This window comes from Haliotis cracherodii, unplaced genomic scaffold, assembly GCF_022045235.1.
Source record: "Haliotis cracherodii isolate W230 unplaced genomic scaffold, xgHalCrac1.p SCAF_11, whole genome shotgun sequence".
Taxonomy (NCBI): Eukaryota; Metazoa; Mollusca; class Gastropoda; order Lepetellida; family Haliotidae; genus Haliotis; species Haliotis cracherodii.
The window spans coordinates 17,696,877-17,719,792 of NW_027266266.1; the positions used below are offsets into that span (position 1 = coordinate 17,696,877).

At 40.4% G+C, this 22,916-nt stretch overlaps 1 protein-coding gene and 1 pseudogene across 1 annotated transcript; both read right to left on the minus strand.

Moving 5' to 3' along the window:
• Positions 1 to 1,373: 1,373 nt before the first annotated feature.
• Positions 1,374 to 8,161, minus strand: LOC139455487 (macrophage migration inhibitory factor-like). The gene is made up of 3 exons (XM_071237038.1): positions 7,945 to 8,161; positions 3,527 to 3,699; positions 1,374 to 2,196 (listed from the first exon to the last, which is right to left on the minus strand). Exons 1-3 carry the CDS (start codon positions 8,050 to 8,052, stop codon positions 2,124 to 2,126), a joined length of 354 nt encoding a protein of 117 aa, XP_071093139.1. The 5' UTR covers positions 8,053 to 8,161; the 3' UTR covers positions 1,374 to 2,123.
• Positions 8,162 to 16,329: 8,168 nt separating this feature from the next.
• LOC139455486 (macrophage migration inhibitory factor-like) lies at positions 16,330 to 18,520 on the minus strand (annotated as a pseudogene).
• Positions 18,521 to 22,916: the final 4,396 nt, after the last annotated feature.

A 22,916-nucleotide genomic window follows, 5' to 3' on the forward strand; every position in this document is an offset into this window, starting at 1 on the left:
TCTTGGACGTGACGTTAAACCCAATTTCACCTCACCTCACCTCTGCCTGGCCCTCGGCATTACGGGACTAATAAGGACTGGTCGGGTCGGAGTCAGTATACTGTGTTAGTGGGGTATTCACTGGGGCATGCTATCTCCATGGGCTAGCACCATAAAATTAGTCAGGACTAGTACAAGAAGCCACACACACAGACACACATACATGGATTTTGCTATATAAGTGCAATAATCTTGAATGCTACATTCAACCCCATTTCACCTCACCTCACCTCAGCTCAAATCAAGACAAGGGTAAATATTAAACTGAATAGAATGAAAATATATGTGAAGGGTTGGAAAGCAAAACAGCCTAAGTCCTACTTAGAACAAGCTTTCCAACCCTTCATGTATCCATTCCCTGGCAACAACGGTTCATTTCAAGGCGTCAATAGCTGTAGTCCGGTTGTGTTGTAATTAACGGTGAGTAACGTGATCTGCCGTTCAGTTCACACGCGATAAAAAGATTACATACATCCAGATATACAACGGGCAACCTGGTGGTTAAAGCGTTCACTCATCACACACAGAAGACCCAGGTTCGATTCTCCACATGAGTACAATGTGTCAAGCCCATTTCTGCTGTCCCCCTGCATGATTTTGCTGGAATATTGCTAAAAAAAGGCGTAAAACCATGCTCACTCACTCACCTACAAAAAACACTTTTTATAACCAGATAGTTAGACTAACATTTAGTCTCTGAAATCTTATATTACAACAATGTGTATCGGTGCTTGTATTGTCAATCACTGATGTGTGTGTTTGTTGCACAAAGCAATATTCCCGCTAAGGCGAATCAAATCTGGACCAGGCAATCCAGTGATGGATACTGTGAAAAACGATCCAGCCGTTGGGGTATGTTGACACACCGTCAACAGAGTCACAGAACCTGACTACCCGATCAATTAAGTCACCTTTTGTTTGTGTCTGTTTGTTTGTTGTTTAACGCCACACTCAGCAATATTCCAGCTATATGATGGCGGTCTGTAAATAATGTGGACCAGACAATCCAGTGATTGACATCATGAGCATCGATCCACGCATTTGGGATACGATGACATGCATCAACCAAGTCAGCGAGCCTGACCACCCAATCCCGTTAGTCGCCTCTTTACGGCCAGCATGGGTTGCTGAAGATCTATTTTACCCAGCATTTTGACGGGTCTGTCGCCTTATGACCAGCATAGGCTGCTAGGGACCAGTTCTAACTTAAATCCCCATGGGGGTCAATCATAGCTTGACAAATAAGATGATCATATTTACAGCTGCTGGTATAATACTGACTGCTGCATAAAACAACATTCACTCACATATATAATTGAACCCATGATTCCAGTTTTACACATTTAATACAAATATCAGACTTCATCTGTGCATCAACTTACACACAGTACTGTATCATGCATGGAGAAGTATGAGACAGCTTGATATCTCTTAACCCTTGGACTGTGTGACAATGGTCGTACTGGAAGCTGGACATTTTTTATCAGTTTCAGTGGATAATCTAGACTGGGTATTCTCTTGGATTAACAATTTATATTTACAATAATATTAAATAATAATAATTTGAGGGATTTTTCATCGAGATAGAGATTGAAAATTACCGTTAATTAGGAAAGTATGGCATATTAAAGATGGAGGAATTAGTGCAACATGCACAGGTCATGTTAAAAACCCTAAGACTGGTCATACAAAAGATGACAAAAATATAAATCTTACTTAATGAACTGTTCTACATCACTAAATGACACTCTACAAATTAATTCAGCAGACTAAGAGTTAATATGTTCAAGAGAAATACCACATTGTTCGACCTGGTACATCTCAACGACAGATGTTATATTACTTTGATTTCCCCAACTGAAGTGATGTGATTTTAAAGCTTTTCACTGGCATGTATCGTACTCTTACAGAGCTGTCATAGAAATGGATGCTGCTGTGACAAACATATTTAGGTTTTAACATGAGTATGAAAGTAACCAGCCTTCACCACTGATACTATGGTTCATCGTAAGTTGATTAAAATGAAGATTTTGCAGTCAATATTTTGCCAAATCCAGCTGTTTATTTCCACTAGTGCGTGATCCCTACAAGGCTGCAAATGTGGTCCCGCCATACCCGACCTCAAGTCGTTCCATGTTGGTAAATTTGATGTAGTTTCTGAAAATAACCAAAACCAGAAATCTGAATTCTACTCATCTGTGGATCTGTGTGGCAACTGACCACCCTAATACTGACCTTGGTCACTAGTGAAGATGACCAGGAAACCAGTACCAAATCCATTCTTATGTGACCTTTGACCTACTTACTATTGACCCTTTGGGTGGTAAGTTTTTTACATAACAAATCTTTGTTCAGCCTGGACATGCCTTTTGAAATCTTCCCGGAGCAAGAGAGTTAACTGACTACAAAAGTCCAGTTTCCACCCTTGCCAAACTAGGCTAGTATTATGGAGTTACATTTCGGCTGGACTAACGTGCACCGAAACTGAAATCTGGTTCGTAAACTGTTGTGCAGATTTCGGTCAATTGCAGGAGTTGCGAAGCATGTGCACAGCCAACTTGTTGTCAGCAGATATTTTCCAAATCTTTTCATGTTTTTAATCAAGGTGCTCAAGTGATTTGATGCATTTCGCGATGTAAGACCCGTTTTATCACAATACAGATCTTGATTATCAATAAGAACGTCTTGACTGGCCGCTGCCATTTGGTTCGAAGCAAATGCAAGTGATACGAGAGATGGAATCTGATTTGTCCATAGGAGAGGCTTAGAAGGGTCATAACTGGTAATAGCCACTGGTGGCACTACGATCAAGCCCAGTAATTCCAGCCTACTTCAGCAAGGGTGGAAACAGGACTTTTGAAGTCAGTTAACTCTCTTGCCTCGGGAAGATGGCCTTTTTTATAGATATAAACCTTACCTACAACCAGTACAAACCTATAAAATTACCAACAGGATAACAGATCAAACATCTTCGATTATACAGGTTTTATCCTCTTTCTATTAGGATAAACACCCTGTACTCATTTGTCAACAAGGCTTCATATTTATTTCCTGTCACAATAAATCATGATAAATTTTTCAGCATGTCAAGTATTGCAAGGTATCGTATTGCAACCTTACAAGACTATCAAGATATCTATTGTAAAGCCAATAAGTGTATCGTTACATGCTCAAGCCTTAAGCAGTGGCCACGTGTTGTCTTGATTTACAACAAGCATAAAGTACGCAATATATTCTCCCCCAGAACTCCACCAACATGACGGATACTTCAGCAATTCAATGCAGAACCATTTGCTATTTCTAACCTTTTGGGGTCAATACCAAGCTTTTGTTGCAGGAATTCTGAAATTTCTTTGGACATCTGAATGTTTTCCTCTTTCCCCATGTTTCCAATACTCTGCAGCTCTGCAATTTATTCTCCCCCAGAACTCTACCAACACGACCAATACTTCAGCAATTCAATGCAGAACCATTTGCTATTTCTAACCTTTTGGGGTCAATACCAAGCTTTTGTTGCAGGAATTCTGAAATTTCTTTGGACATCTGAATGTTTTCCTCTTTCCCCATGTGTCCAATACTCTGCAGCTCGGAGTTGGCACATGGATCAGTCGTACCCCCGTGGCTCATCATCTGATCTGGATGAATCCTCACCGTCACATACTGAAATAAAGCAAAATACTTAGTCAGGGTGCATGAGTTGAGTATATGATTTATTGATTTGTGTGAACAATTGAGTCAGCTGAGCAAATGGTTGTGGAGGTTGGGTGAATGATTGAGTAAGCTGAGTGAATGAGTATTGAGTGATGGATTAAGGTGATTAAAACATTGAGTTGGTTGAGCAAATAATTGAGTAGATTTGGTGAATGATTGAATAAGCTGAGTGAATGATTGTGTTAATGATTGAGTAATTTAAGGGAATCATTGAGTAGGTTGAGTGAACAATTGAGTAGATTTGGTGAATGATTGAGTAAGCTGAGTGAATGAGTGTGTTAATGATTGAGTAAGTTAAGTGAATGATTGAGTAGGTTGAGTGAATAATTAAGTCAAGTGATTGAGTGAGCTTGGTTAATCACCGCTTTGAACAGTATTCCAGTTTTATCACTGCGTGTCAGCTTATTGTGGGACGAAAGCCCGAAGTGATGCAGGTCTTAGACGTTTATAACTTTGGTGAAACCTACGAGCACGGGTATGGTTCTGACAAACCTAGAAACATAATCGGGGTGAACCGGGATTCAAACCGACAATCATAGGTTCCTGGTTGTGCCCAATGGACGCAACTCTGCACAGCGAATTGTGGTGCCATAGATGACTGTGCCACCCATGCCCCGATTAAGTCAAGTGTATGATTAAGTGTAGCAATCAAACCACCTCATTTGAAGGTTTGAATTTACTGTCGACACCTGGCTCCCTTACCTTATTAAGAGGTGAAGGATTTCTTAATGACCAGTGGTAATCTTTCACAACTGATAGAAACGTTTGCCGGGTCCTGGAATGCGTATTTGCATAACATATGCAAACAATATACCCATTTCCCAATTACTTTTTAGCTCAAATGTGTACAAATATGCACGAAAAACCGAAAAGGGGACCAACAATGTGCATTTTAGCCAATGTAGTCTTTTTATTTTCAGTTTGTCTTTCTGTATTTCGGTTCTTTTCTGCTGATTGAATAAATGCATCATGAATACACAAACAGATGCAAATTCACCTGGAACTGCATCCGAAGCAGAATTGTTATTTAAAAAGGCCTACCGTTACTTGTTGGTTCCTAAATACCCAACTAAAGTAGCAGTAACAATATACTGAACACCCAAAGTGAGTGAGTGAGCTGCTTTTAACAATATTCCAGTAATATCGCGGCGTGTCAGCTTAATGTGGGAGGAAAGCCTGAATTGGTGCAGGTCTCAGATGTTTACCACTTCGGTGAAACCCACGAGCACGGGTATGGTGCTGACCAACCTAGAAACACAATCATAGGTTTCTGGCGTGCCCAAGGGACGCAACTCTGCACAGCGAATCACGGCGCCTTTAAGCGACTGGGCCACCCACGCCCCGAACACCCAAAGAGAACTGACAATACCAGATGTGAATGATAATGGGAGGAAATACCCAGTGGTTCCAAACATTATCTGGATCACTGGTACACTATTGGAAGCTTTATGGTTGTACCATATTTTCTCCATTAAACGCCTGAACATATATTTCTTTCAGACACTCTTTACCCCCATCGTTTAATCGAGAAACAATGATCGACTAACCATGTGCTCAAACACATCTTCGTAATCTCTAAATTGCTTCTGTTTAGCGGGTTTAGTGTTGAACGCATGTAGCAGTCAAAGTACACTACGGAGAGAATTCTGTCCATAAAAGCTGCCTTTTGTTTAATAGAGGCCGGGGGTGTGTTAATTTCATGTACCCTCTTCCCAGGCGTTTAATCAAGGAAATACGGTAGCCTGCATCCATCCAGGCTATTTAACAAATTGTTATCAGAGGTCACTACTGATAACATATACGTAGCGTCCTACTTCCAACATACTTGAGATACAAGATAGACCCAAGTAGGGCTGGGACGAGTCCAAATTCACTACCCGGTTACCTGATCCCCTATTACCTGACCCTACCCGGGTCTCAAGAGTAGGGAACAAAATGTCTGATTGGTAATTGTTTTACCACAGCCCTGGCCAAAACTATTCAGATACATTTATCAAACAATCAGATCACGCATTCACTGAAGTTGACTGAAGCTTTATCTTTACTCAAACATATACAAGTCAAAAGGAATGTGTGCATCATCAGAAAGAAATGGGAACAATAGCGACTTGTTTTGTAACCACTGAGCTACAGTAAGTTTTTGTCAATAAACAACATATCATATGAATAACCACGGGTCTGGGTAGTCCTGTGGGTACCCGGGTCCTACTCAGGACCCGAGTACCCGAGTCATCCATCCCAGCCCTAGACCCAAGCTATCTGGCACAGTCACATCTAGTGGAGTCTGTTTTCCACACCCTAGAGAAAAAAATTCAAAAAGGAGTCCAACTCAAGATTAGAATGATTTGGCAAGTCTAGATTGCCTCATCATACATGTACATGCAAATTAATATTTTCCTGGGCTCCATTTGGATTTTATTTTTTAATTTTGTAGATGTAATCTTTAAAAAAGATAACCATATAATCTTGGTCTAAATGTAAGTCTACATCTAGTGTTAAAGCTATTCTTCAGCCTACGTGACATGAAGCGTGTTGTAGTTTTAAATGAATGCTTTTGCTTCTCAGGCGCCATCAGGCTGTTCAAACCCTGTTAGGACTAAACCATGGAAAACAAGTGGGAATAATATTCTGTTTTTTTCAGTGTTTCTTTTAATACTGGTAATACACATCTTTTTTTACATTTAGAATTATCAGAACATACTTTGCTGGTAGTTGTCTCATGCAATTTTTTCTAAATCTGAATTTATAATTATGTTTGTCATTAAGCAGAAAAAACAACATTATCCTATCATACAAGCATGGTGAGCACGGTCCTTGCCATCTCAAATTACCCACCCTCCATTTATATTAACACTGTACCCACCAACCGAAAGTCGAGATAAGGAAACAAGGCATCTGTAAGGGAGGACTTGCTACCGCCAGTTTTAACGGACATGAAGACATTCTTTCCATCAAAAAGATTTTTAAGGGCTTTCTTTTGCGTGTCAGTAAATGTTTCAAATTTAAATTTCTTGCCGAGAACTCTTCGTACTCGTACTTTTTGGGCTGAGTCCCGTCCGAGGATTCAAACCCACACTGCCAGAGTGAGGCACCTAATTGCCAGCACACAAAGTCAGCGACCTAACCCACTCAGCCACCGAGGCTTCCACAAAAATGGAAGTCTGACAACTGGTAGTCTAGATCACGTACTTTGAGTACCCCTCTGACAAGTGTATATTGGCACGGCTCCCATGGCTGAAAGCTATGAACACACAATGCAGTGTGGGTTTGAATCCCGGACGAGAATCTATACTTTACTGAGAAAGTGTTATCCCAAATACCATATTCGATGTAATAAGCGCCCAGGGCGCTCTCAAAATTAGAAATAGGGAGCTCTTATTAGAACATACTTTGGGTGAAAGATCGTAAATTTTGTGGTTTACGCTGACAGCCTGAAATGATACAAAAGAAAAGTCTGTGCGTATTATACATGACAGATATATTTTTCCAGAATTTAATTGCCCGTAATTAAGGGTGCATATAACACACGATTGCGTATTGCACACGAATAAATAAGTCTTGTGTACATTGATCAATCGGAAGGGTGCTAATTGGGATTCACTAGCCAATATATTAGCAAATATCTCCGTAGGAGCTTATTACAGTGAGGCGCTTACGTCGAATACGGTATAACATTTGTAAGTTTTGACCACTTTCAAAATGGCATTGTGTGTTCAGGATGAACTTTCCACCACACACACAGTGACAAGACACGTATTCCCAGTCACACACACAGTGACAAGACACGTATTCCCAGTCACACACACAGTGACAAGACACGTATTCCCAGTCACACACAGGGAGAGACAGACATGTACAGACACACATACATTCTTGCTGAAGCATGACCGTTTTAACCAGCTTGATTTGTTGTGACACCCATTATGAAATGTTCATCAGTTATTACCATGTCATTGTCAATGTGAGTTTTAGAGACAGGTTCATAATTGTTTTCCTGAGTCATACATGTCCTGATATTATAAATCTTGACGTCTGGTTAATTAAAAACAATAAGTTTCCCTCCTTAGATTTGATAATACATCGTAATATTCTGAAAAACTATTCAACATACTAATATAAAGAGCATTGACTAATCACAACATAATTGTGGTTTGGAAAATAATGTTCTTCTTGTACGTGATAGCTTGAACTTACAGTTTCCGGTTTCCGTATAGCTTTGGCGATGACATTTGAGGTTTCCAACAAAAAACCCTTTGGGATGGCACTTGCTGGCAGATTCGTGAACAGAAGAAAACACGGCATGGCTGCACTGACTCCGAGACTCAAGCTTTTCTGCTGACACACGCCGCTGTCCTCGCTTGATAAATCGAGAGCCTCGTCGTCGATCTTATGAAGCGCGTTGTTCAAAAGGTTTAAGCTACCTCGCACTGCACTCCACGACAATATGCGCACCCACAATATTAAAATGTAACAGGTCGACACATCAGACGAATCTGCATGAACTACCTGTCGTTATGTGTTCTTCGAACTTTGACAAAACAAAAATGTATTGTCTAGCACATCTGGTATAGTCAAAAACGAGAGAAAGATTGTATTGATTAATCAATAAAAGTTGTTGATAACACTTACCAGAAATCGTATACAGTATATGGCTAGTCTTACAGATCCTGATCCAAATGTATAAAAAACAGCCCATGCAAGTGTATAATGTTTGGCAAGTCTAGATTACTGCAGTATCTGAAAATAAAGAAATTCCCTGGGCTCCTTTTTATTATATGTTTTAAGATAATTGAACAACTGTTGTTTCTTCTGTACGATATGTACATTTCAGGGATTAGATGTGAGTCTAGGTATATGGCCTATGTCTGTACATAATTATATCAATCACATCAGCGCCTGCATCATGCTATTATTATACTACTTGATATGATATTGAAAAAGGTTTTAAGCACAGCGTAAATCTCGGAACATTCCTTTCATTTTTTACTTCAATGTACTCATTGGTAAGTTAGTTTCAATGATACTTCACCATCATATATGAGACCGTCTAAATCGATATTTGAGAGGTGATCGACATTGTATATTGCATGAAGATATGTATCTCGCAGTTTAGATGTTATATTTTCAGTTTAAGTGTGGACCTTGTGCGACACCGTTCCATTCCTCATGATGACCGATTTTGCGATTTCTCTTCTCCTAAACGTCAATGTATTGAGGATGAATACCATGTTATGTTTATATGTGAACGCTATGCCTCTATAAAAAGAAAGTACCCCTCGCCATATTACACCGAATATCCATCTCTAATGAAATACACACGGCTAATACAAACCGGTGATAATCTTGTCCTTCATAATATGGTGTGTTCCCAGCAAAAGCCTACAGATTCAGAAACACCGAATTTTTAAAACAAATCAAGAATGAAACTGTTATATATTTCACTCCATCATGCGTGATTATCAGCCCTTATCATATACGTGCATATACGTATCGATGATACGAGGCATTTTGATGTGCCATCGCGCCAACATAGATACGGTCGTATCACAGGGGTTTTATAACTATAGATTCGTATTTACATCCCATGCCGGCCTGAAATGGCTTGTCAAAGCATTTTGAACTCGTATTACAACCCCTGCCTGGATGATATGGCTTGTTAATGCATTTTGAAAGGGCGATCGGGCGGTGTTGTACCCTACAGTGGTTAATTCGTTCGCAGGGGTGAGAAGTGTGAAAACAATTCAGCAGGCTAAAGGTTAAAGTGCTCGCTCGTCATGCCTAAGCCCCGGGTTCGATTCCCTATATGGGTACAATGTGTGTAGCCCATCTCTGGTGTCCACAGCCGTGATATTGCTAGAATATTCACCCACTCACTGAAAGGGCGCTCAATATCAGCCCGGGTGGTAGGAAATGGGAGTTACGTCCCTTGGTGCGTCGTCTGCTCGGCAATCTCATTAAAATCAGATCTTGGTCCTTGATACCGCTAAACAAAGATCTGAGGATAACTCTGATAAAATGTCCCACAAACTGTTCTGAGTTATCCTCAGATCTTTATCCTCAGATCTTACGAGATGCTATTGTTATTTGTGGTGGAGACTATAACGCAAGTCGGATTTTGTAGAAGATGGCATTATTAAATATAGCGAAGGGCTGGGGCATTAACTCAAGCTGGTATTTTATGTGCAATTGTTTTAATTTAAATCGTTTCTCAGAGGACACTTGCTCCGAAGTTGTTGGATCAAGGTTATAACATTCAAGGCCTCAGTAAAACTTTCAAAAAGTTTTGTGGTGTACATATGGAGGACATTTCAAATTTCTGACGCATCAGTGACCAAAGTCATGCCCGATGCAATTCCCTATTTGACTTGTACCATATGTTTCCGTGTTTTTTTCAGGTGATCAAGTTACTTGCCTTTGCATGTGTTTGTGACCGGTGCCACCGGTGGGCAGGAAACGTTTACCTTTTCGATATCCATCCGTCACCACTCGTCCCTTTCCGTAACCTGCAAGAAGACTCGTCCCCCTATCGATGAATGTTATGTGCGAAAATACGACAAACCAATCAGAATGCGCGTACTTCAAGTACTTCGGTCAAAGAATCCCCCAGGAATATTTTTATATTTTACATATGTCTTGCATTTAAGAATATACGCAAAATACAGTTAGATGTGTTCAAACATGCTGTATAATACAGTAAGTCCCGATGCGTACAATAACATCTGGAATATATTTGATATATGGGGGAAAATTAAGGGAATAATGACGCAACGAGTTAGCTATATGCCCGTTGCGCTAAGACGGAACCCAGTCTCAAAATGGCCAGTTGCTATTTGGCTTGTCCCGGAATAACACTATAGATGGTCACGAATGACCTGCTTTCATCTAGTAGTGGAGACTATAACGCTAGAACAGAGCTATTTCGGATTTTGATGATATTGAATACAGCGAAGGACTGGGGCAAGGTAACTCAAGCTAGGATATTTTGTGTTATTTTAGTTTAAATTTCTCAAGTTATATAATTGTAAACAACTTTGGTAAATATTTGTCAGAGTTGTGCTCGTTATGCAACATTCATGAGACAACTCTGCACGTGACTGGATAGAAAAGTTATTGGCAAGCTCAAACACTGCAATTATAAAATCAATTACGCTTGCCCCGTTTGGCCCAGTAAATGTATACTGCCCAATTTCACAAAAAGAACCAGCTTGAGTTATCTTGCCCAAGCCCTTCGCTGTATTCAATATCATCAAAATCCGACATAGTTCATAATGCTGTATTCAGGCATAAAAGGAATGAATAGTTTGGATACAAAAAGCAATATGGAGAAAAACAAGAACTCAAAAAAATTCTGGTCTGTGTTGAAACGTTTGAAATGTAAGAATTATGTTCAAAATATTATTAATATTGCTAACTTATTGTGTACATTTTAGAGATGTGTTTGCTGGTGAGCAAACATTAACTGTACCGGGGAACTTTCCGAATATTTTACAAGGTATGATTGTGCCAGTGATGATGTTACTAAATAGTGAGTGAGTGAGTGAGTTGGGTTTAACGCCGCTTTTACCTGTATTCCAGTTATATCACGGCGTGTCAGCTTAATGTGGGAGGAAAGCCTGAAGTGATGCAGGTCTCAGGCGTTTACCACTTCGGTGAAACCCACGAGCACGGGTATGGTGCTGACAAACCTAGAAACATAATCGGGGCGAACCGGGATTCGAACCCACAATCATAGGTTTCTGGCACTGGCCCAAGACACACGTCTCTTATTAATAATAGAAATAAATCCTCTACATAAGATACACAACAGAGTTATCCCTCTGTTGTTGTTGACATCATTAGAAGCACCTGCTATATAAAGCGGAATTAAAATACCAATAGACCATGTTTCCGGGAAGTGTCCCTCATCAAGACCCGTGAAGATTCCGGGGTAGAATAGGTCTTCAGCAACCCATGCTTGCCGTAAACGGTGACTGTGCTTGTCGTAAAAGGCGACTAACGGGATCGGGTGGTCAGGCTCGCTGACTTTGTTGATACATGTCATCGATCCCAACTGCGTGTATCGATGCTCATGCTATTAATCACTGGATTGTCTGGTCCAGACTCGATTATTTACAGACCACCGTCATATAACTGTAATATTGCTGAGTGCGGCGTTAAACAACAAACCAACCAACCAAATCCCTCATCAAACATCACATTAAATAACAATTCTCAATATGGGACAAGTAGATCTGCCGACTAAATCAAACAAATAATTCAGAAATGCTATTACAAGCGATTTGTTACATTTTAGATAATAAATGCTATTAATTACTTCGTCTTTTGTGATATGCACATTGCGAATATCCTCTGTCACATCTTTAGTAACATGGGGTACGGGTGGCCCAGTCGTGTAAGGCGCCACGATTCGCTGTGCAGAGTTGCGTCCCTTGGGCACGCCAGAAACCTATGATTGTGGGTTCGAATCCCAGTTCGCCCCGATTGTGTTTTTAGGTTTGTCAGCACCATACCCGTGGTCGTGGGTTTCATCGAAGTGGCAAACGTCTGAGACCTGCATCAATTCGGGCTTTCCTCCCACATTAATAATGTTATAAACGGCGTTAAACCTAACTCACTGACTCACTCATCAAGGAAGAGGGAAAGTTTTATGCATTATTTGTTGAGTTCTCTAAAGCATTTGACTTATATACAGGTGTAAATTATGGAGATTATTTAATGCACGTGGACTTAGTTCCAAAATGTTGACATTACTTTGTAGAATATATGACAATGTTAAAACGTGTATACCACAGAAGGGTGTAATGCAATGTTTGAATGCAAGTTTAGCCTATGCCAAGGGTGTATATTACGTCTGTTTTTATGTTCCTTTTTCATAAATTAATTAGTTCAATAAATCAATAATAGTTGTACAAAAGGTATTAACCCTTTCTGTATTATTTGGCAGATGATATTATCATGTTCTTAAGCACAGCTGGTGACCTGCAATTAATGTATTAGAACATTACCGTGATATATGTAAACTCACTGTTAATAGTCAAAACTAAAATTATTGTATTAAACAAATAGCTGTAAACTTAAAATTTTGGATGTAACTATGCGCTATAAATGTTTGGGTGTTCATTTCAGTAACAATCTAAACTGGTCTACACATGCGATAGAAGCATTAGTCCAGGCCAAGAAGATTTAATTTGGCATTATGAAGAATATACACATATTTTTAAGTAGAAATTTATGAAGAATACACAAATACATATAATTTGCACGTCATTATTTAATATTTTTCATGTTAAATAAACCAATATGACTTTACGGTGCTGGAATATGGGGATTAAAACAATTCAATTTTTTTATAAAAGCTTCACTTGTATGCGTGCAAAATATTTTGTTTGTGTAAAACTATATAAATGCTTAATTTAATAATTAAACACGAACACACACACACACACACACACACACACGCACGCACGCACGCACGCACGCACGCACGCACGCACACACACACACACACACACACACACTCACACTCACACACACACACACACACACACACACACACACATTCTGTCTTGCAAAAGCATTTGGTATGGGTCTGGTCTAACCTTTAGGTCCAAGGTTCAAATCCCACTTTTATTTGACCTGAACGACGAGTTTATCATTTTATGTATTCCAGCAACTAACACCACAGTAATCTTTATCACACTATTGAAACACTATTTCTGATCGCTTCTATTTGACAAGTAAAAGCTGATAAAAAATATCACATAAACAAAGAAACATCACAAGCCTAGACACACCACGAGTGGTCGAGTGAGTCAGCACTATTTTATCCATCATAAGACATTGTGACCGGCCCGTGAAGATTCCGGGGTAGAATAGGTCTTCAGCAACCCATACTTGCCGTAAAGGCGACTATGCTTGTCGTAAAAGGCGACAAACGGGATCGGGTGGTCAGGCTCGCTGACGTGGTTGATGCATGTCATCGATCCCAATTGCGTGGATCGATGCTCATGCTATTAATCACTGGAATATCTGGTCCAGACTCGATTATTTACAGACCGCCGTCATATACCTGGAATATTGATGAGTGCGGCGTTAAACAACCAACCAACCAACCAACCAACATTGTGACCAGGTATGGACCCTGCAACCTCATGGAGCCTCGCCCCACGCAAACCACGCACTATAATATAGAACTTATCTATCAATATAGATTCCACTGGGCGTAAAAGGCAAAATAATGGTGAAAACCAATGATGGCACCAGGTGTTCGCTTAAATGGTAAGTATTTCCTTCTCTACCTGTTGCAATCACAACTCACATAAATCACTGGTATAACAGCATCCTCTTGTTATTGTCGCCAGAGGTTCGCTTTATACAATTTGTATTCCTTACATCTTTACGTTACGGAAACACAAGTTGTCTATTTATCTTTTCAGACTATGAATATTGAGCGGTTACTATTTCGTGAGTGAGATTGATTTTGCACCGATTTTAGCAATATTCCAGCAATATCACGGCGGGGGACACCAGAAATGGGCTTCACACATTGTACCCATGTCGGGAATCGAACCCTGGTCTTCGGAGCGACGAGCAAGCGCTTTAACCACTAGGCTACCCGACCGCCCCGTTATTATTTAGTATTCGATACGCGTATAGTTGAACTTAAGCATAGCGATGCTGGCGTTTGTTGGCAAATTTAGCCGATTATCAACACATTTCCTACGATTAAAAGATGTTTCAGTAATACAACTACAGTAAAGTACGTTTATAACGAACACGCTTATAACGTACTGACGGATATAACGAATTGATTTTTTGTCCCGACTATTTGCTATAGTTATGCTGTATATATGCGTATAACGAACTACGGTTATAACAAACTAAAGTTAGAGGTCCCTTTGAATTCGTTATAACCGTAGTTTACTGTACTTTGAATGGCGTGTCATTACATCCCTACAGATCAATTACTGGATTATCTGGTCCAGACTCGATTATTTACAGACCGCCGTCAAATATCTGAAATATTGCTTAGTGACGTGTTAAACAACAAACGAAATAGTGTGTATCTGTGCTTGTGTCATAGCACCCCAAAAGTGTGTATCGGTGCTTGTGTCACAGCGCCCCAAAAATGTGTATCAGTGCTTGTGTCATAGGGCCCCAAAAATGTGTATCAGTGCTTGTGTCATAGCGCCTCAGCAATGTGTATCAGTGTTTGTGTCATAGCGCCCCAAAAGTGTGTATCAGTGTTTGTGTCATAGCGCCCCAAAAGTGTGTATCGGTGCTTGTTTCACAGCGCCCCAACAATGTGTATCGGTGCTTGTGTGTCATCGCACCCCAAAAGTGTGTTTCAGTGCTTGTGTGTCATCGCACTCAACAATGTGTATCAGTGCGTGTGTGTCATCGCAACCCAAAAGTGTGTTTCGGTGCTTATGTGTCATTGCACCCCAACAATATGTATCGGTGCTTGTATGTCATCGCATCCCAAAACTGTATATCGGTGCTCGTGTAACATCGCACCCCAACAATGTGTATCAATACTTGTGTGTCATCGCACCCAAACAGTGTGTACCACTCCTTGTGTGTGACAGCATCCTAAAAGTGTGTTTAGGTGCTTGTGTGACATCGCGACCCAAAAGTGTGTATCAATGCTTGTGTGTCATTGCACCCCAAAAGTGTGTATCAATGCTTGTGTGTCATTGCACTCCAAAAGTGTGTTTAGGTGCTTGTGTGACATCGCGACCCAAAAGTGTGTATCAATGCTTGTGTGTCATCGCCACCAAAAAGTGTGTATCAGTGCTCGTGTGACATCGCACCCCAAAAGTGTTTATCGGTGCTTGTGTGACATCGCACCCCAAAAGTGTTTATCGGTGCTTGTGTGACATCGCCACCAAAAAGTGTGTTTCAGTGCTTGTGTGACATCGCACCCCAAAAGTGTTTATCGGTGCTTGTGTGACATCGCCACCAAAAAGTGTGTTTCAGTGCTTGTGTGACATCGCACCCCAAAAGTGTTTATCGGTGCTTGTGTGTCATCGCACCCCAAAAGTGTGTTTCGGTGCTTGTGTGTCATCGCATCCCAAAACTGTATATCGGTGCTCGTGTAACATCGCACCCCAACAATGTGTATCAATACTTGTGTGTCATCGCACCCAAAAAGTGTGTATCAGTGCTTGTGTGACATCGCACCCTAAAAGTGTGTATCGCTGCTTGTGTGACATCGCATCCCAAAAGTGTGTATCGCTGCTTGTGTGTCATTGCACCCCGCGGGGTCAATCACTGATCATATTAAAGTAACCTAAAACAACATTCACTTACATTGAAAATTGAATCCTTGATTCCAGTTATACATGTTTAATACCTGTTCACAATATGCATCATTCTCTGTTTGGACATTACATATCTTTGCTTTAAAATAATAAAATTTAAAATCAAACTTGCCAGCTTTCATTATCTGTCACCACTGTTCTGTTTCAAAAATCAGTTCAACGTGATTAGAAAGAAATACCAAATTGTTGCCTCAAAAGAATTCTTTAAAAAAGGATCAGGATCATAGTTTTCAATAAAAACTTTATCTGTTTTTGTAGCTGTAGCAACGATATATTAAACATGATAATATAAGTGACAAGTCTTCAACACTGATACTATGGACCATCATTAGTTTATTGGAAGGTTTTGAATTTGAATATGTTGCCCAGCCAATTCATTTATTTCCACAAGACTTCAAACGTGGTCCCTTCAAACCCAACCTCAAGTGGTTTCAGGTTGGTGAATTTGATGTAGTTTCTGAAAATAAAGAAAACCATATATCAGAATTCTGCTCAGCTGTGGTTCTGTGTGTGACAACTGACCAGCCTTATACTGACCTAGGTCACTGGGTGTCATCGTGTCATCGAGTGTCGTGATGTTTGTTTGTTTGTTTGTTTGTGGTTTAACGCCGCACTCAGCAATATTCCAGCTATATGACGGCGGTCTGTAAATAATCGAGTTTGGAGCCTGACCACCCGATCCCGTTAGTCGTCTCTTACCACAGGCATAGTCACCTTTTACGGAAAGCATGTGTCGTGATGTAAATATAGTAGTAAATGTCTATGTTGAATCAATACAAATTTATGAATATCGATAAAGTCAATAATTCACTGTCACATAAATGTCTACAGATTACCCTGGGTTAGATTGGCAATGAGGATGCGAAAAGTCAATGGACTCACTCGCCAACAAGGGTTCATATTCATGTACTCTTATGATAAATATTTCAACATGTCAAACATTGAGTGTTAATGTATCGTATTGTGTTTCCTGTTGCAACCTTACAAGACTATCAAGATATCTATTGTATAGCCAATAAGTGTATCGTTACATGCTCAAGCCTTAAGCAGTGGCCACGTGTTGTCTTGATTAACCACAAGCATAAAGTACGCAATTTATTCTCCCCAAGAACTCCACCAACATGACGGATACTTCAGCAATTCAATGCAGAACCATTTGGTATTTCTAACCTTTTTGGGTCAATACCGAGCTTTTGTTGCAGGAATTCTGAAATTTCTTTGGACATCTGAATGTTTTCCTCATTCCCCATGTTTCCAATACTCTGCAGCTCGGAGTTGGCACATGGATCAGTCGTACCCCTGTGGCTCATCATCTGATCTGGATGAATCCTCACCGTCACATGCTGAAATCAGTTCCGTAATTTAAAAGTTCTCTAAAACTTTAATGCATTTATTAATTACAGATACCTCGCACACGGGCGTTTCATCGATGAAATACGGTAACGTGCATCTATTCAGGCCACAGCCTTGTTATCCGAGGTCACTAATAGTGTTACCCTCTCGCAATCTCATCGTGTCATCTTGACAATTTCAAACCATATTTTACATTTCCAAAGACCTCGAAATGTAAACATCACATCGTCATGTTTGACGGTGACACCGAACACTATTCATGGACAATGCAAATAATGACTTTGTTTCTATACACTGCGAGGTATCCCCTTTTCAAAATCACACTGTATACAATATGAGCTGTGAAAGAGCTATTTACATATATTCTTACATCGATTCTATGAACAATAACTGTAGGCTTTACTCCTTATACTTATTGCACAGTTTCATATATCTGTAACTTTAGAACCACTTTCTTACCGCACAACAATTGCGTGGATGGATGCTCATGATATCAATCACTGGATTGTTAGGCCCAGACTCGATTATTTACAGACCGCCGTCAGATAGCTGGAATATTGCTGAGTGCGGCGTAAAACAACCAACCAACCAAACAACCAACCAAACCGCACAAGAAATTTCTGCCATATAGTTGAGATTGGTTCTGACACCCATATTAATATGCTCATAAATTATTTCCTTGTGAATGTATGCGTTTTAGAGAGGGGTTTACAAAGGGTTTTTGTCCTGATATGATAAATCTTGACATCTGGTAATTTTCAAAAAACAGGTTTCCCGCCATCTATTTGATAACACATTGTAATATTCTGATATGCTTTTCACAATACTACTATAAAGAACATTTACTAGTCACAACACATGTTGTGGTTTTGATAAAAATTATTCTTGTGCATGCTAGCTTGAACCTACAATTTCCGGTTTCCGAATGGCTTTGGCAATGACTGTTGAGGTTTCCAACAAAAAAACCCTTTGGGATGGCACTTGCTGGCAGATTCGTGAACAGAAGAAAACACGGCATGGCTACACTGACTCCGAGACTCAAGCTTTTCTGCTGACACACACCGCTGTCCTGGCTTTGTAAATGGAGAGCTTCTGTCGTTCTGATGTGCGTTGTTGTGACAGGTTCAAGCTACCCCGCACTTCACCCCACGAGAATGCGCTCACACAATATTAACATGCAGTACCTGTTCGTGTGTGTACACTCCTGATCGGGCTCGGGGTCAGAACAGGTTTTGTTTGTGTTTTGCTTGTCATCTGTGTTAACTGAACATGGGGCGAGGCTCCATGACTTTGCAGAGTTCATACCTGGTCACAATGTCTTATGACGGATATAATAGTGCTGACTCACTCCACCACTCGTGGTGTGTCAGACTTGAGATGTTTCTTTATTTATGTGATATTGTTATCAGCTTTTACTTGTCAAATAGAAGCGGTCAAGAATAGTGTTTCAATAGTGTGATAAAGATTACTATGGTGTAAGTTGCTAGAATACATAAAATGGTCAAATAAAATTGCCCAAGTGGGATTTGAACCTTGGACCTAAAGGTTACACCAGACCCGTACCAAATGCTTTTGAAAGACACAATGTGCGTGTGTGTGTGTGCGTGCGTGTGTGTTTGTGCGTGCGCGTGTGTGTGTATGTGCGAGCGTGCGTGTGTGTGTGTGTGAACACGTGTCTGTTGCTGTGTGTGGATGTGTGTGCATTATTCATTGTTATTACAGGTGACGTAGTATGTGGTATTGATGTAGACTATTTTGTAACAGTATTAGTATTGATGACATCATGTAAATTGGAGCAGAAAACAGACAAAAACAATAAGATGAGAGGTACTTTTTTGTTATAGAAGCATTGTGTTCACATATAAACATAACATGGTATTCATTCTCAATACATTTACGTTTGGGAGAAACTGAAACCGCAGAATCGGTCATTAAGAGGAATGTAACAGTGTCTTACAAGCTCCAAACTTCAACGGAATATATAATATCTAATCTCTAAGATACAAAGCTAAATGAAATGTAGAATGTCACTTGTTAAACAGCGATTTAGACGACGTTTTATATGACGGTCTAGGGTCACTAACCTTCTCAAGAGCACATTGTAGTAAAAATTGAAGTGATTGATTTTTTCACTTTTCAACATCATAATATTACATTGCCCCATACACAAACCAACCAAACTGGAGATGGGACTTGCCCCAGGGGGAGGCACAGAACCCATCCAAGAATATCTTTGATGTACCAACATAACTCCACACTTCTTGAGTGTGTGAAAGCAACACGATGGCCAGAAATACCACGTATAAATGGCAAATTTCTGAAGCAGCATTGGGACAAAGCCATGCAAATATATGTATACTTATCAAAGTCAAAACACCAAAAATCATTTTGGAAACAATTATAACAAAATACAAGACAACAAAAGAGAAAGTTCTGAATCAAATTCCTGATTCTCTGAAGGCAAAGTTAAAGGTTTGGACAGAAAGAAAAAGAAAGTGGGATAAGAAAAATAATTTCATGAAACAAAATAAATTGTTCAAATCTAATGAAAAGCAGTTTTACAGGCAATTAAATGCAACCAATGGCAGTGATGAGAAAATACCCACCATGGATTCCAATGAAAGGTTTTGGAAACAGTTTTGGTCTATACCCGTCAACTGTAACCTCGAGGAGCCATGGGTAGAGGATTACAATGATAGTGTACACGAAAAACTAAGGTCACCATTGTTGTGTTTCATTTCATCTGATTGTTTGAAAAATGTAAGTAACATTCTTCAACGTGGCAAGGTAGAAGAGCAAAGATCATTCGGTTTACTTGGGGAAGAAGTTTTTGACCATCTCGTGGAAGGTCAGGCCTACACGTATTTAGGGATGCAGGTTAGGGACAAACTCCAGAATGCCCATATCAAGGAAAAACTTCTGGCAGAGTACCAAATGACTGAAGATTATGAGTACCAAATGACTGAGTTCAGAGCTGAACGCTCACAACAAAGTTAAAGCCACAAATACTCGTGCTGTACCCGTCCTTTCATATTCTTTCGGTCTTGTTGATTGGACGAAGCAAGAAATTTAGGGTATTGAACCCCTCACACGAAGAATCATGTCAGACAATTGATACCACCATCCCCGCTCTTTCCTCAATCGCTTATATTTACCAATCATAATGGGGGTGGGGTGAGTGTGTGTGTGTGTGTGTGTGTGTGTGTGTGTGTGTGTCTGTGTGTGGTTTGATTTACGTGGATAGAATTGTATTGTGCACTTTAGCACATATTTATTTGTCTGATGATGCACCTGTGAAGCATGTCAAGACTCATGATGAAAACAAGGCATTCCACAATTGTCTTAAACGAGCCAAGGATGTGGGACATAATCTCAATGTCGGTGTTGATTTTGTTGATGGTTCTGTACTGCTGGAATGTACAGAAGTGAGCGTCAAGCAAGAGAAGTGCCATATCAAATCATCTCAGGCTATCTGAACGACCACTGCATCGACTTTATGTGCAGTGTGTTGAGAGGGTCAGCAACCCTGCAGAGTCCTTCGCTTGGATGAAGTTAGCTGGCCTTAAAAGTGAAACAGGAGGCTTTCTGTTTGCTGCTCAGGACCAGTCACTTTGCACTCGAAAACGTCAATGTGTGATTATGCATCAAAATGTAAATATGAAATGTAGAATATGCAATGAATATAATGAGACAGTCATACATTTTGTCAGTGGATGCCCAGCGTTGGTACAAACACAGTATCTTAAGCGACATGATTGGAGTGGCTCGATCATTGTTTACACTGTCTTTGCCATGCTTATGGTTTGACACAGACGTGGATCCATGGTACGACCCGGAATATGTAAAGGGCGTCATGGAAAATGCTCATTTCAAAATTCTTTGGAAAAGGCCCGCATACAGCCTCAGACCTATCCAGGCCAACAAACCTGATCTTGTCCTTTTTTATAAATCAATGAAATCATTCTTATCATGTAGTTTTCTGTCCTTTTTGACACCAATGTGATTGACAAGATTCAGGAAATACATGGCAAATATTCGGACCTCGCTTTCGAAATATCCCCGCTTGCATCCCAAGTACAAAGTTGTCCGACTCCCCATTGTTCCCGGTGCCTTAGGTTTGGTATCTCCCAATCTGCTGACTGATTTTGGGAGAGTATCTGGGTTTACTACCAGGAATACAGCCCTTCTGACAATCTGGGTAATGCAGAAGGCTACAATGTTTGGGGAGTCTTCACATTTTCCGAACATGTCTAGGTGGGTTTGACAAGGCAGCGCTTCCTGGGAGAAGTCCCATTCGCTGTCTTGGCTGCATGTGGAGGGGGCAAGGGCCCTGACCAGATGATGAGGCTAACCAGCCAGGATCACCCAAACCCTCTTTACTGCATTTTTTATATTAATCTGTACATTATAATAACAATATGTAAGGACAATACAACGTGAAAAAAACAATCTCATTAAAAGAGAAACACTTCTGCCGCTAAACAAACATCTGAGGACATCCCATTGCGGGTCATGTCAGAACGACCTTTCGCGAACTCTGACCGACCACTGAAATGACTAACAAGAAGTCGACAACAGCCAATTAGAAAGCAGCTTTTTCGAGCTTTACGACACTCGTTTCAACCTGGTGACTTCCATTTCAGACTACGCTTGAAAAAAATGTTGACACAGTTCTCGATTAAAATTTTGAAAACTGAACAAAGGAACATTCCGGAATGTCTAATATTTGGTTGAGATTGTATAGCGGTGCTTCCCACGTACTGTGCAACGCCTCCTCCGTTCAAATGTTTGTCCCATGGAAGCGAGCGATAGACAACGGGATCAGTCGTACGGGCCGTAACTGTCGTTCGGAATACCCCGTGTTAACGTTTTCGAGGTTGCATTTATCAGAAAACACATTCCGACTTTCACTTTCCTGATCTGGTAAGCGATGCTTTGATTGGTCGGGTGAAAGGTCGTTCTGACGTGACCCGTAATGGAATGTCCTCAGATATTTGTTTAGCGATAGCGAGAACTAAAATCTGATTTTAATGAGATTGTGATAAAAACAAGCAAACAAAGTAAGGCCACCAAACTTGGGACCATGGGGTCTTCTGCCATCTGCATGGAACTCCCAGCAGGACCATCTATCTAACTGCGATTGTTGGCACATTTAGCAGAATATTAAAAGAACGATTAAAACCGTGTGTATCAGTGCTTCTGGTGTCAATCACTGATGTGTGATTGTTGTATAACGCCACACTCAGGAGTAGTCCAGCTATATGGCGGCGAATCAAGTCTGGACCAGACAATCCAGTGATTGATATTGTGGTTGGTTAGTTGTTTTACGCCGCATTCAGCAATATTCCGGCTTTATGACGGCGGTCTGTAAATAATCGAGTCTGGACCAGACATTCCAGTGATTGATATCATGAGCATCGATCCAAGCAACTGGGGTCCATGACCTGCATCTACCAAGTCAGCCTGACCACCCGATCCCGTTTTTCGCCT

Bases quoted from the DNA above. Each gene is read 5' to 3' on its own strand.
- LOC139455487 (XM_071237038.1), bottom strand. From the start codon at position 8,052: ATGCCGTGTTTTCTTCTGTTCACGAATCTGCCAGCAAGTGCCATCCCA. The intron at 3,700-7,944 runs GTAAGTTCAAGC...GCTTTATTTCAG, and splicing joins CTATACGGAAACCGGAAACT to TATGTGACGGTGAGGATTCA. The intron at 2,197-3,526 runs GTTAGAAATAGC...GGTTATTTTCAG, and splicing joins CTTGGTATTGACCCCAAAAG to AAACTACATCAAATTTACCA.